Genomic DNA, 14,727 nt, shown 5'->3' on the forward strand with positions numbered 1-14,727 from the left:
TAATTCTGTTTGCAGTTTTGATTTAGCGCATTTAAATAATCAACCTGATCAGTGCCTCCTCTTTGAGCCTTACTAGGAATAAATGTAATTTAACCAAATATTGTGGCATTTTAGCCCAAATTGTTGCCATTGTCTCCCCAGTTACAGAAGATGCAATAGGCCTAGATCCTGTCAGGATTCAAGTCTCCCTGCTCCACCTGAAACCAAGCCCTAAGATCACTTTGTACGCGCAGAGCCCCTGCGGCAGTTTACCTCTGGCGTATTGTGACGCAGCCAGTAATACGCCTCTCTGAAGTCATCAAAGATGATCCTACTGCCATCCCCCCCACGAGCAGATAACACTATGGAGGGGGAGGAGTAGGCCTCACTGGTTACCCAAGTCGAATGAAAAGTATAGGTGATCAAGAAGAAAGCCATGACCAGGATCATGCCACTGGCAACCTAGGGAAGCAACAGACAGTATCAAAAGCACATCAGAAGGTTCCCACATTTTGAAAGAGAACTCAACCTCATATCACAGAGCTGTGCTCAACCCAAGTGCAGGGATCTCAAGAGCTGATTGGTGTATCCTTAGACAAGAGACTCTCCCACTGAACCTCTCTGCGCTACTCAAGAGGAGGGCTAGAGACCATTCGATTGTCACTCCCCAACAATCTCCTTCCCCCACCTCCTTTAATTACATTCCCCCATAGAGGTTTGGGGCACTTCCCCCAGATCAGTCCCCACATGGCTTCCCCTTGAAGCTTGGATTATAATCATGCACAAAAACCTACTTCGTTTTTAATAGGGTAGGTAGAGTCCTGTTGCTTTTTGGTTTTCTTGTCTGGTCGGCTGATATCCAGGTTCTTCATGTAAGTGGAGAGCACCTGAGAAACCCCAATGCCGGACAGAATGCACATAACTGGGGCCAGAACCAGCATGAGACGCACCTGTTGAAGACAGCAGGACACAAAATGATGAGCTCCTAGCAAAATGCACAGTGAGCACAGAAATGAAATACAGACTGTAGGTGCATATAACTCCTCCCAACCGATGCAGTGACTATACAGGCAAACAGCCATTCTATACTTCACAATAACCATCCCAGCCTAGGACATAAGACTGTTTTCTGGTGGGCAGTCATTATGGTGAACACACTGGTGTTACCCCTTGGGTCTAGTTCCATGGGGTCTTTGGATTTCTCTGTGATGGCCACCAGCCATGTGCAGGAGGGATCTTAATTTAATATCACTTCTAGAACCTCTAAAAGTGTTGTACTCTAACCAAGAATTAACGTATGCTTCCATGCACAGAAGTCAACTCTCACTTTGGGCACAATGTGCTACAGCAAAATCCTGAACTACTAGCTCACAATCAGCTTCAGTAATGAAACCCAGAGCCTACCACCAGGGGGACTCGATGGGCTTTACAACTCAGCTGTGTAAAACGAGAAAGAACATTCACTAACCCCTCCCAAAAATCTACTCACCCACAGCGATGGTAATAGAGAGACTAATGATATTTCATTGCCACTTCAAAAATCTCACTAGGCTGCATTCCTTAACAAAACCTCACAACCATGTATAATTGAAAAACAAAAAATGTCATCACATTTTCAACCACCTCTGTGGTTAAGTGACATTAGCCCTGTTTGACAATTGAGAAAGTTCAGACATAAGGAGGAGAAATTACTCTAAGGCCACTAGCAAGTCAGTAGCAGACTGAGTAGGAGCCATCCTAGTTCTCCACTTTACCCATTTCCTCTTTCTACCCATTTTTTCTTTCCCAGGACAGTCAATTCTGTGACTTCGCACATTCAATCCTCAGCACGCGGCAGCTCTCACCATGACTGCAGAGAAATACATGCTGGTCACACCGTACATGATGATAAAAATGCGGGCGTCCGACAGATTACTGAAACAGTAATACAGACCAACTGTAAGACAGGGAGAGAACAGGTCAGTAGCCAGCTTGGCAATTTCCTTCCAGGCCAAGAGTTAAAATGCATTGCATTAAACAAGTGCAGGACCAAAGCAGAATGTCATGAATCACCTGATTTTAGAATGTATCACCTGATGCCAACAATGAAATCAGCTACATGCAGCATTAGGCTGTCCAAGGGGAATGCAAGGCTACAATGCATTAACACCAGGGATAGGGCAGTGCTGGTCAGGTATTGTAAGGCTGTCTTGCGATGAATTAGTCTGTCAGCAGGGGGATGAGGGTTAGAAGACCGAGCAAATGCTGGGCTTACTGTGTATAACAAGGAGACCCATGAGCTTGCGGTGTGCTACAGCATTAAGACACAATGAGCAGGACATTTTATTGGCACAGTAATGAATGTTTCTGCTGATTTAGTGGGTTTTTGTGTATGAAGCATACTAGGCTGTAGTACCCTCACTAACCAATGCTATCCAGACTGCACTGCCTTCTTATTCATATCTGGGTGTAATTCAAAATATTAGCGCCAATTAACCCCAAATGCTCAAGTCTAAAGACTGAGGGCAAAGGCCCCTGGGGTAACCTCAGCAGTGACAACAGTTCATAGTGGGGATAGGCCGTCACTCCAGTGGTAATAATACCCAGAGCTTATTGTGTCTATAGCTTTCCACCCATAAATCTCAAAGTATTTAACAAGGCAGTTAATCATTATCATCCCATTTTACAGAGAATGGAATGACTTGCTCAGGGTCACACAGCAGCAGAGATGGCAACAGAACCCAGAAGTCCTAACTCCCATTCCTGTGTTCTGTCTGCTAGACAACGCACTTTCTTGGCAGTTGGGACCCAAGCCACATAGGCCAGGTCAAAAGGTCAACACCCTGAAATGTTTCCAGAAGTAAAAGCGCAGGTGTCAGAGTGGATGTACTATGAACCACATAGCTGACAATGCTAAGTCTGGGGCAGCTCCATGGTGCAGTAGCTAAAGCTTTTAAATGGCCCTAAAATATAGTCCTAACCAGGTGTACATTGCAAGGCACCTACTGATCTTCTGTAGGACAAGGTTTTTGGCTTTTGGTATAAAATTCATCCATTCTGGGTCTTTCGCCCAATTGATGTGGGCAGGATCCTGTCATTAGAATTTCTGCCGCAATTTTTTTCCTCATCTGAAGATGACTGGTTTGAGCATATTCCATAAATAAATGCACTGAACTCACCTGGGAACATGAAAACAAGAAGCTGCAGGTCAAAGTAATAGGAGGACCAAGTGGTGGGCTGGTGCTCAGAGACTGAAGCAATGATGGGAATGTTATTCTTAGCATACGAAGGATCCAGCAGAGAGTAGAAACGGCCAGTCCAAGGCGAGATTTTCCCTGGCAGAGAGGAGAGAAATCCACATTTATGTACTGGAGTCACGAGTCAGTTTGCATCAAAAAGTACTTTACAGAGGAGGAATATATAGAGCTGTAACTTTATCTCACAAATATTGATCACATGCAACACTACTAATATACTGAATGTATTACTCCTCCAGTGCTAGGTTTTAAAATAGCTGTAAAGTGCAGCTCTCCTCTGAAAGGCACTCTCAGCATGGAGCTCCACTGTGCCCTTTTTAATAGTCTCTCCTTTACTCCATATCAAATCTGTTCAGATTCCAAGTCAAGCTCAGCAAACTCAGTGTGGGATCTGAGAGTCCTTTCTAACTCTATCATCAACCACACAGACTCTACCGCTGGAGATTAGTTAACTTTCTGTTGATGATGCATGAACCAGAATATAGCCCAGCTCCAGCTCCCGGAGTTGTGCTAGCTTTGTGGATCAGGTTTGAGGAAGAAGGAGCTATTTCTACATTTCAGAGTAGAGCTACACTTTGCATGCAGAATTTGATACAAAAGCTAGTAGAATTTTCCAGCCAAGATAAGGGTTCTTTCCTGTTTCATTAAAGGAATGAATTGAAATTAACCATTAGGCCACTTTTCAAAGCAATACCAGTGAAGCAGAAAATTAATGTGTTCCATCACCACCACAAGCACAGCTTTTGTCACGTATCTCAATCTACCTGTCAGCATCAGCACAGCTCCTATCGTGAGAAGAACAAATCCAACCAGAGAGATCACGCTTCTGAAGAGAATTTCAAATTGCTGGGGGTTCAGCTTGCTGCGCAGATAATCCACAAAGGCATGGATCTGACACAAGCCAAAGACCCCCAAGGCAGCCATGTGCTCAGATGACAGGACAGGCTGTGAGGAGAAAGATGGGATCAGATGCGGAGGAGAATGACAACAGCAACATTTCAACGTGCTTTCCAGCAACATTCTCACTGAGTCACATGAAGCCTTCCCCTCTCTGCAGAGGATGCCAGGAGGAGTCACTTTCTTAAACAAATTAAAGCTCTTAGGAAGCCATAAGGAAAATTAAATCCAGGAGCCACAAGAGCCCTGATCACACCAATCCCTTTTTCCATATACTCTTGTCATGGTATAATCCCCACTCTGAACCTTAGCGTCCAAAAAGATGGGGTACCAGCATGAATTCCTCTAAGCTTAATTACCAGCTTAGAACCTGTAGCGCTGCCACCAACCAGGAATTCCAGTTCCCGGTACACTCTGGTCCCCCCAAAACCTTGCCCAGGGACCCCCAAGACCCAGACCCTCTGGATCTCAACACAAGGAAAGTAAACCCTTTCCCTCACCATTGCCTCTCCCAGATTCCCCCTCCCTGGGTTACCCTGGAAGACCACTGTGATTCAAACCCCTTGAATCCTGAAACAGAGAGGAAAATACACCTTCCCCCCTCCTTCTCTCTTCCCCTCCCAGAGTCTTCCTGAGAGAAAGTAATCCTGGCACAGAGAGAAATCAGCCTCTCTCCCCCTCTTCCCTCCTTTCTCCCCACCAATTCCCTGGTGAATCCAGACCCAGTCCCCTGGGGTCTCACCAGAATAAAAAAACAGTTAGGTTCTTAAACAAGAAAAGCTTTTAATTAAAGAGAGAAAAACAGTAAAAATTAGCTTTGTGAATTTAAAATGGAATATGTTACAGGGTCTTTCAGCTATAGACACTGGAAATACCCTCCCAGCCTAAGTATACAAGTACAAATTAAAATCCTTTCAGCCAAATACACATTTGAATTTCTTCCAACCAAATACACATTTGCAAATAAAGAAAACAACCATAAGCCTAACTCGCTTTATCTACCTAGTACTCACTAGTCTGAACTTATAAGAGCCTGTATTGGAGAGATTGGAGAGAAACCTGGTTGCACACCTGCTCCCTCTGAGCCCCCAGAGTGAACAACCACCAAAACCTAACAGCACACACAAAAACTTCCCTCTCTCAAGATTTGAAAGTATCCTGTCCTCTGATTGGTCCTCTGGTCAGGTGACAGCCAGGCTTACTGAACTTGTTAACCCTTTACAGTCAAAGAGATATAAAGTACTTCTGTGCTATTAACTTTTCTTATCTGTTTATGACAACTCTCTCCCCAAGAACTTGTTAAAACAAAGATGCAGACCTGAACCGATACCGTAACATTTAGCTTATGGCACTGGCTCAGATAAAGTCTCCTGTAACATTTTACAGAAGCTGTAAAGCAGCATTCTCCCCATTTCAGAGCTGGAAACAGAGGCACAGCGAAGTTAAGTGACTTGCCAAAGGCCCCAGAAAGTCAGTATGGCTACCTTCCATAATTAGCACTAGGACTAGTATAACCCGTAATAAGAAACAATGACCTTAATCACAATGGTATTGAGCAAGTCCGTGAAAACCAAGTGGTTTTAAGAACAGGCAAACCCAAGTGATTTGGAACTTACAGCTATTTTATAATAATGGATTTTATAACAACTTAAAATATCCAAAACACAGCAGGTCAGGATATTTGCTAGCACTGAGAACAGTCTGCAGTCCTGTGAGGAACAATGCAAAGAGCTTTACCAAAGTTCATGAAGCCCTGCACACTTCTGGGAGGAAATTCAGTCTTATCTCTCTGTTACAGATGAACTGAGGGACAGAGAGGTGAAGCATCTCCCCTAAGGTTACACAGTAAGTTAGTGGCAGAGCCAGGAACAAAAAACTCAAACACCAACCTGTAGTTCCCCTGCTCTAACCTCTAGACCATACTCCATCTCATTGTTCCATTTGCTTCCCTTACCTGGAATCCAACAAAGGAAATCTGCATAGACAAGATGGTTCCTAAGCAGTACACTGTGCAGTAGGCTACATAGATCCTGTGGGAGAAGCGTCCTGTCAGCATCAGCACAAGGACATGCAGGGGGATCAGATTAATCAGAAACACGTAGCCACCCCACGAGGACACCTGGGTAAGACGAGAAAAGAACAATTCTATGCTCAGAACGAGTTGCACTGTGGGGATGGAAAAGAGGTTAATATTCTACAGGACATCTCCCATTCTCTTACTCCTTTTCATAGGGAGACAACTGGACCCAGAGTACTACAATGCGGAAAAGCCATTCTCCCTTTTATACAAATCATGGCTAATGCGACTGCAGCAGTAACTGCAGAGTGGATGAAAGACTGCACACTCAGGGAAGCAACAAACATGCAGCAGATCAAATATCATCAATATTTAAGTAAAATATATTAAGGAAGACAATCTAAGCTGAGCTGTGCATCTTTCACTACAGGGCACTGAAACTCTATTCAACACAGGACCATGCTTGCCAACTTCACAGAAATGCGTGATATGCTCATAGTTTGTGCAAGACAGACTACAGCTACCCACATAGGTCATACAGGATAACTGGTCCAATCTTACAACATAACCACAAAGTATCATGGGCTTTTGCTCAAAAACAGGATCATTTTCACTCAAGAGTGATCTGATTCTTAAGCAAACTAATACTTTCAAAATTCCCTTTAAAAGGAAACAAATTCCCATCAAAACCCAAGTGAAATCTGGAATTTCTCATAATAGCCGATGTCACACATATGGGACTCATGATCACACTTCAGTGGTTTCAAACAGTTACCAATTCAAAACGTGCTTCAGAATGAACATTGTCCATATATAGCAGCCTTCCTGTTGTGAAAGTAGAATGAATTATATTGTGAAAATAGAAAGGATTAAAGAAATGCTGTCTGTACCTTTAAGAAAAACTGTTGGAATGCTGCAATCCAGGTGTCAGGAATACAGACATTCACATAGAACAATTGCACCATTTAAGGGCAATTGGTGAAGTATTAGCCTCAGATCCATAAAGAGTTAGTAAGGAAGTAGGATATGCATGCTGTGCCCCAGGTGAATTTTACAGTTTTGCTTTCTTGGTTCTTTTGTCTGATTCCCGCTCTTTTATCTGTATAAATAAGACTGTTTTGGCCTTGCATGGCCACTCACATATTCTGAATGTTATTGGCGGAGCGCTGCGCTAATAAACAGAGTGGTCTGACAAATTGTGAGTCCTGATTCTAACTTTGACAATTTGGAGGTTCCACCGAGATGGCAACCGTCTTCACTGGGGCTGTGTGATTCCTGACTGTTTTTGTGGGATGACCGTGGCAGCCGGCACCTGGGCATTTGGCCCAAGCGGTCCCCCACTAGAGCGGAAAGGCGCACAGCCACAGTGAGGTCTACGCCATCGAACCTGTTGGTTCCCACTCTGTTCTGGTAGGGATCCCGGGATCTGACATCAGGAATCTGGTCAGGTAATTATTTCTGTGTTTTGTCCGGACTGAGGACTGTCCTGTCTCTGTGTCTATCTGTCCTCTTGTGGAGTGTTTGAGTCTGGGTGCCGTCTCTGTCTGGGGATCGGCCGACCAAGGGGTTCCTGTCCCTGCGGTCTGAGTGAGTGAAATCTGCACAATTGCAGCCGCACCACACCTTGGGTAAAACCCTTAGTGTGAAAGCAAGGGCAATTGAGGCAGTAGCCTGTGGGCTCCTTTTGTGTGTTGCAGCAGGCATCGCTCTGACGAACCTGAATTTCCTTCTTGTGTGATTGGTGTGTGAAAGTCCTCCTGTACTGGTAACCAGACGTCTAAGTCGGGACAGTTCCCTAAATGAACGCCGGCTCATTTTATGTATTTAGGATGGGTCCAGACTCCTGTAAAAAGGGTCCAGACTCCTGTAAATTTCTGGGAAAATGGTCTAGGCTAACTCAGGAGGATCCCAAAACTCAGTGGCCACTATTAAAATCTTGGAACAAAGACTGAGTGGATGTCTTAAAGGACAAACTCGGCCAACCTAAAACTAAATTGGCTAAAGGAGAGGTTAATTGTTTCATGCAGTGGTGGGAAGAGGCAAATCATAGGTGGACAAAATCAAAACTGGCCTCTCTCACTTATTCAAATAATAAGTTAAAAGCTTTATTAAAAGCCTCCTCTCCCACCACTAGACCGAGCGCTCCCCTTTACCCCGTTCTCCAAACCCCGGATCGATCCAAACCCCTTCATACTCCCATCTCATTGTAAAAAGGACAAAAAGTCCCTTGTTCTGTTCCCCTTTGTTGTCTGCCTCAGAAACTGATTCTTTATAGTGTCCCACTACCAATTCAGCAAGGTTGGGGGCGGGGGGGGGCTCCTCAACTAGCCCCCACCCTTTCTGGTCCCTTTCCTTGAACATTTCTTTCAAAATTGTGAAATAACCACAATATCATTCACAAACGGTTCATTGAAAAAAGCAGGATCGGGCCCAGACAAGCAGGCAAGCAACAGAAAAGAAACAGGTTGAAAGCCCTAAGGGAATAGTGTCAGGAGTAAAAAAAAAGTAGTAAGTGCAGGCATGAACCCCTGGAACAATACTTAAAAGGGTGAAATCTAAGGTGATAAAGGTGTCATTTTGGAACATAAACAAGTGCTTTAAGAAAAGAGAGTGAAAAGTTAACTATAGAGGCTGGAGAGAATTAAGCAGTTAAACTTTGTGGAAAATGTTAAAAAGGACCATGTTAAAGAGAGAGAATTCTTGGTTTCTTTGCAGACATTCTGAAGGGAAAATGGGCCCTTTTCCAAAAGAGTGCCTGTAAATAATCCTTATATATATACAGCTATGCAAAAACAAAGCAGTGTAAAAAAAAATGTTAAGGAAAAGAAAATGTGTATGTATCCATTTGTCTGTGTATGTAAAGTTCTAAGAATCTAAACCAACACATCTGGTTTGTAAAACTACTGTTTTGTAGGTGTAAGATAAATTGATTTTGTTTTTGTTTTTAATGCCACTAAAAATTCATTTGACTCTTTGATTCAAAGTTGCAAAACTGACAGACCTTTTTGCAAGACACAGGTAATTAGTGTTATTTGGCTTTGGGATTTAGCATTTAACCCTTAAGGGGTAACTTGATTCTTTACAAAAATTAAAATGTTTTTAAATGAAGACCAAGTCATGGCTGCAATAGGGCAGTCAGAATCAGGAGAATAGGTAGAGATTCTGGAGTCTTTTTGTTTGTTTGGTTTGTTTTTTGTAACAATAGCAGATAAGAGCTGTAATGACAGAATAAGAAGTTAACAGTGACCCTCTGAAGCAACAGCAGAGGTGAGGTGCACAAAACAAAAAGAAGCAATGTTAAAAACACTGAGCCTTAAAATGACTATGTGTAATCAGACTGTCACTTTAATAAAAGTACATGAAAACTCTGAAAAAAAACAAAACAAAGTTATACCTTATGTAAAAATTAATATGGCTAATGTTTTTGAAAAGTTATAGTATAGAAAGAATGTGCATTTTCCGTAGGACATGTGCAGCGTATATTGTAGAAAGGGATGTAAAAAAAAAAATGCAAATGAAACATGCTGCTGAATTAAAATCCTATTAGGGCTCCAAAAAAGAGCCGCAATAGGCTGTGTTTTCTTTTTCAAATCCCTGTGTGTTAAAACAGAGTCTCTGAGCTCTGCTGATGGCTTTGAATCCAAAAGCCTAGCCTGTGTTGATGCAAATTACCTAACTGATAAAAAAAAGGTGAAAACTGCCAGCACAAACGAAGCTGCAAATAAAGAACATACCTGGTCAGCAAACAAACTGCCTACATAAAAGGCATGGTATAACAAGATACCTTTAATAAATTTGATGCTAATGTTACTGTTAATATTAAACATTAAAATAACTTTAATGTTAGTGAGTACCCCTGTAACAACTTGTAGTGTGTATGATTTTTGGAAAAATCCTTTAAAGTAATATGGTAATGATGCTTCTCAGCTATTACCTGTGAATAAACTTAAAGCTTAACACAGCAGGGAAAACATTACAAACTTGGTCTGCTATATAAGAGGCAAAACTTGAGGTACACCACCTCATGAATTTAATAACTAAACAGTGAAATAATTCTTGCATAACCCTTAAAATGTAGAAGCCATTAAAACCTGGCCTGCCTATTAAAAAAAAAAAAAAAAAAAAAAACACAGGAAAATATGGGGGTAATTCCTCTGTTTTGCCTGCAGTCAGGAAGGTTATTTGTAAAAGAATGAAATATTTAAGCAATAATCAATGCCACCCCAAAAGGGGTAGAAAACTGTTCTTTTTGTCTTTCAGATAATCCAAAGTACTGTATAATGGACTATGTGTATGTGTTAATTCTTGGGGAAAAGTGTTTAAAAAGTGCTAGCAACCCACCAGAAGACAAATGTAAATGTAATGTAAGTACTGTGTTTACCAATAATCACATTTACTATTTGCCACAACAACAACAACAAAAGAGTCTCCGCTTACTGTAAGCACTGATTTAGCTGAGTTCTCTATCAACCTTGGCATTAAATGGCAAACAGTTACCAATCATCTGTTAAAAGGTAAAAAGGTAACATGGCTCCTAAAAAAATAAAAACAAAAATGTGGAAAACTGAACTATTCATATTATACACGCAAATGGGGACATGTTAAAAATTGCCACTGCATAAAAGCATAACAGCTTACCATTGGTATAACATTTTCTGGATGGTCTCCCACAACTACTGGCATACTAATATTACTACCCTAATTGTTTTTGGTTTTACATTGTATGTGTTTAATTGAAATGTTTAAAATGTGCTGGTGGATAAAATAAATGTATGTAAAGCTAAAGCCACAGGCCCAAATCACCTCCCAGTATTTTCTATTACGTGGACTAAATAAGAAGTGACACTGGCGATTAATAATCTTAGTGTCAAAAGGGGGATATGTAGGAGCAGGATTTTATAATATCCCATAAGAATTAAAGTATAATTTGATTTCATCCTGCTAGTCACTATTTTTAAATAGCAGAAAGAAATGACCCCCTGGGACTATAGGATTCTGTTTTCCCATATGCATTACAAATTGGGCCCTCTCTAACTCTTTGTTTTAAGATTTAGGTAGTAAGAGACAGGATTCTCTATTGTGTCTGTGTTAAGTAAATTAGAGAAACATTGAAGGCCTGGGTCTCAATGTAAATTGTCTTAGTTATCAATTGTAAAACTTAGCAAGGTTTAATTTGCAATGTTTTTTTTGTTCAATATAAAATAGTACTGTTTGTATTCGCAAATCTATTTGTGTGAATGAGGAATGTATGCATCAGGAAAAGATAAGGTGTGAAGGCCATTGTTACAGCCAGAGTCAAGGGACGGCTGTTAAACTGTCTGGCATCTCAGAGTGGATACATGCTTCGCAGTGTAAGAATGCACAGACCCCAGTGAACCAACCACCACCTCAGGACCACGCAGAGTCAATTTTTTTGACTCCAGAAGAAGACGTAGAGGAACAGCCTGCAATACCTTACAATCTACGCTCTCGTAAGGGTTGCCAGAAGCAGATGACTACATAAAGCAAGGCCCAAGAAGAAGCAGTAGTGAGCCGAGCGCCTGCTGCCTGGTGGACTTAAAACTGTGAGTGCAGTTCCCTCAGTTGAGGTTGTCAGAACCAGAAGGGCCTTGCCTCCAACATGCAGCTCTGGTAGCGCCTGTTCCTCGGCTGCTGGTATCTTAAGGTCTGGGGTGCACACAATGACAATTCTTTTATCCAGCAGCAAGTGTGGATAGCTCAGACCCTTATTATTTCTAAATGCTGGGTCTGCAGCCACATCCCAGCCCACTCTCAAACTGGTGTTCCTGTCCTGGCTATCCCACTCAATTACCCAGACCTCACTGGAGGACCTTGTCTGTTTAACACAATATGGAACAGTAATGACACCTGGGAAGAGGCTATTGGCAGTTCCTTTACCCCACTTGGGGGAGCAATACACCAGGCAAAAAGGCTCCTAAGTAGTTAAATAATGGCAAATAAAACCAGAGAAAGTTTAAGAGCCCTGGCCAAGGAAACAGAGGCGATCGGACAGGTGGCCCTCCAGAACCGTCAGGCATTGGACATAGTGCTCACGGCCAAAGGAGGGACCTGTGCTCTCACTGGAAAACAATGTTGTATGTTTACACAATACCAATAAGGTAATAGATCGCTATAGCCACTTAGAACAAATCGCATATCTTCCTCATGAAGAGCTGAGTTCTTTATGGAAGTGGCTAAGTAACCTGTTCAATTTCTCTGGCATAGGAAACTGGTTGTTTCAGGGAGCCCTAACTATCCTGTTTGAAATCTTAGTGATTTTTGTATGCTTTCAGTTAATCTGTTGTATCCAGAATTGTGTCACCCAGATGGCTGCCCCAAAACAGAGTGCTAATATAATGATTTTGAATATCACTGATGAACAAAAAGATAAGAAACGGTTAATTTGTGGAACCCAGTAATTGTTGGTCATGGCGTGCGCTTGACCAAAAGGAGGGATTGTGAAAGTAGAATGAATTATATTGTGAAAATAGAAAGGATTAAAGAAATGCTGTCTGTACCTTTAAGAAAAACTGTTGGAATGCTGCAATCCAGGTGTCAGGAATACAGACATTCACATAGAACAATTGCACCATTTAAGGGCAATTGGTGAAGTATTAGCCTCAGATCCATAAAGAGTTAGTAAGGAAGTAGGATATGCATGCTGTGCCCCAGGTGAATTTTACAGTTTTGCTTTCTTGGTTCTTTTGTCTGATTCCCGCTCTTTTATCTGTATAAATAAGACTGTTTTGGCCTTGCATGGCCACTCACATATTCTGAATGTTATTGGCGGAGCGCTGCGCTAATAAACAGAGTGGTCTGACAAATTGTGAGTCCTGATTCTAACTTTGACACTGTGATGGCTTCAAACAATGCAGAATTAATGTCCCTCTTTGGCTTTTCTAACACTTAGTTCACTGTTTCTCTCAGCAGGTTTGGGCAAACGTTACTGTTGTTTGCACATTTAGCACATCCCATTAGAGGGAAGAGAACACGTAAGGGTCATGGTGCTGTGACAATTCCAAACATCTTTCCTTTTAAACAAGTGACTCCTCTTTAAACATCTGCCTTTTCTCTGATAGCTTAAATGAGCTCTCCAGCACTGACCTGACAGAAAAATGTACCCAAAGAAGGAGAAATCCAATTATTTTTGTAGTCACATGGAAAAATTTCAGGATGGCTTATCTCAGATCATGCATTACCTGCTGTATTATGAATATAGTCTTAGGTTACACTTACCCATACTCTCCAATGCTACCACTATGCACAAACAATATGGCATGCAACACTGAGAATCATTAGCAGTTAATCTGATACAGTATTCATAAAAGCTGAATGGAGCACTGACCCTACTTGCTCCATTCAAAAAAGCCAAACAAAGAAAAAGTGACAGAAGATAGCATTTGAGAATATACAGCGACCACCAGGTCTTAATGACAGCATCCAGGCAGGCTTAGATCACTGGACAAAATGAAACCCACTACACAGAAAACAGGAGTGAAAGCTTTGCCCCTCACTTCTTTTCAACAGATCAGGATGAATGTTCCATGGGAGGGGGGGAAAACATGTCCTACTGGCTTTGAAATCAAATTCTAGTTTTTTACACCTCAGATAAATTCTCTTTACACTGGAGTTGCCAACAGAGTCTCTCTGCTGGGCTGCTCTGGAGTCCCGGGACACCAAACAGCATGCTACGCAGCTCTTCTTACTATTTGCTTTGACTGTGTCGACACTAGGAAAAGAGGTGAAGGCCAACACAGGTTAAAATCCTAGTGTAGGCAAGGCAAATTGTAGTTTTAACATGGCAGTCTGTCAATGGAAACCCTAGGCTTTACTCTGATCAGCTAATGTGTTAAAAATACACACACTTTTCTCCTAGTGAGGATAAGGCCTTTGACACCTGGACACTGCAACAGCACCCCCTATAATAAAAAGATTCAATGGTTAATAAAGCTCAATCAGCAGGGAATCAATTCAAGGGCTCTTAACCATAGGTCCCATTAGCAATCTGGTAGGAACTAGGAAGACATATGTAACTGGCTTAAAATGATACAAAATGCAGCCATCCTCGACTTCAATACCCAGGCGAGCCGCAGGGAGGAATATAGGAATCACCAAGGAATATAGGACGGAAGACTGCATGCTGAAACAGAGACAAAGACAGCTGCAGAACACATTTGACACCCAGGCTGTATTTGGGTTACTTCTGGTCAACTCCCACATCTGAAGCAGTCACTGGATTGTTGGAGATTCCTTAACATTAGAAACAGAAACAGACACTTACCATGTAGAAGTAGGCAAGGGCACACATGGCTGCCCAGTAGATGGAGCCAGTCTTCACTGCTTTGATCCACATGTAGTAAGTTAGCAACATACAGAATATTGCAATACCTGAGCAAAATAATGTACAGAAATCAGCCTGGAAAGCCTATGGACACAAAAACAAACATCTGCCCTGAAGGGCCCAGGACAACCTCACCGTGGCAAAAAGGACAAGCCCTTTAATTCAATGGGGATTAGGTGCCCATTTTGCTTAAGCGCTTTTGTAAATCTCACTAGACAACATCTGCATCTAAAAACCTTGGTAAACCTGACCCTAGG

At 42.0% G+C, this 14,727-nt stretch overlaps 1 protein-coding gene across 2 annotated transcripts in view; it reads right to left on the reverse strand.

Moving 5' to 3' along the window:
• The window catches only part of STT3A (STT3 oligosaccharyltransferase complex catalytic subunit A), a 31,135-nt gene that overhangs the window by 6,958 nt on the left and 9,450 nt on the right, over nucleotides 1–14,727 (reverse strand). For both annotated transcript variants that reach the window (XM_030538150.1, XM_030538152.1), the window contains exons 8-14: nucleotides 14,411–14,517; nucleotides 6,067–6,231; nucleotides 3,980–4,160; nucleotides 3,138–3,293; nucleotides 1,824–1,915; nucleotides 774–929; nucleotides 253–441 (exon numbers count right to left, since the gene is read on the reverse strand). In XM_030538150.1, the coding sequence (XP_030394010.1) occupies nucleotides 253–441; nucleotides 774–929; nucleotides 1,824–1,915; nucleotides 3,138–3,293; nucleotides 3,980–4,160; nucleotides 6,067–6,231; nucleotides 14,411–14,517 (1,046 nt within the window). The remainder of the gene's footprint in view (nucleotides 1–252; nucleotides 442–773; nucleotides 930–1,823; nucleotides 1,916–3,137; nucleotides 3,294–3,979; nucleotides 4,161–6,066; nucleotides 6,232–14,410; nucleotides 14,518–14,727) is intronic.

This window comes from Gopherus evgoodei, chromosome 19, assembly GCF_007399415.2.
Source record: "Gopherus evgoodei ecotype Sinaloan lineage chromosome 19, rGopEvg1_v1.p, whole genome shotgun sequence".
Classification (NCBI taxonomy): Eukaryota; Metazoa; Chordata; order Testudines; family Testudinidae; genus Gopherus; species Gopherus evgoodei.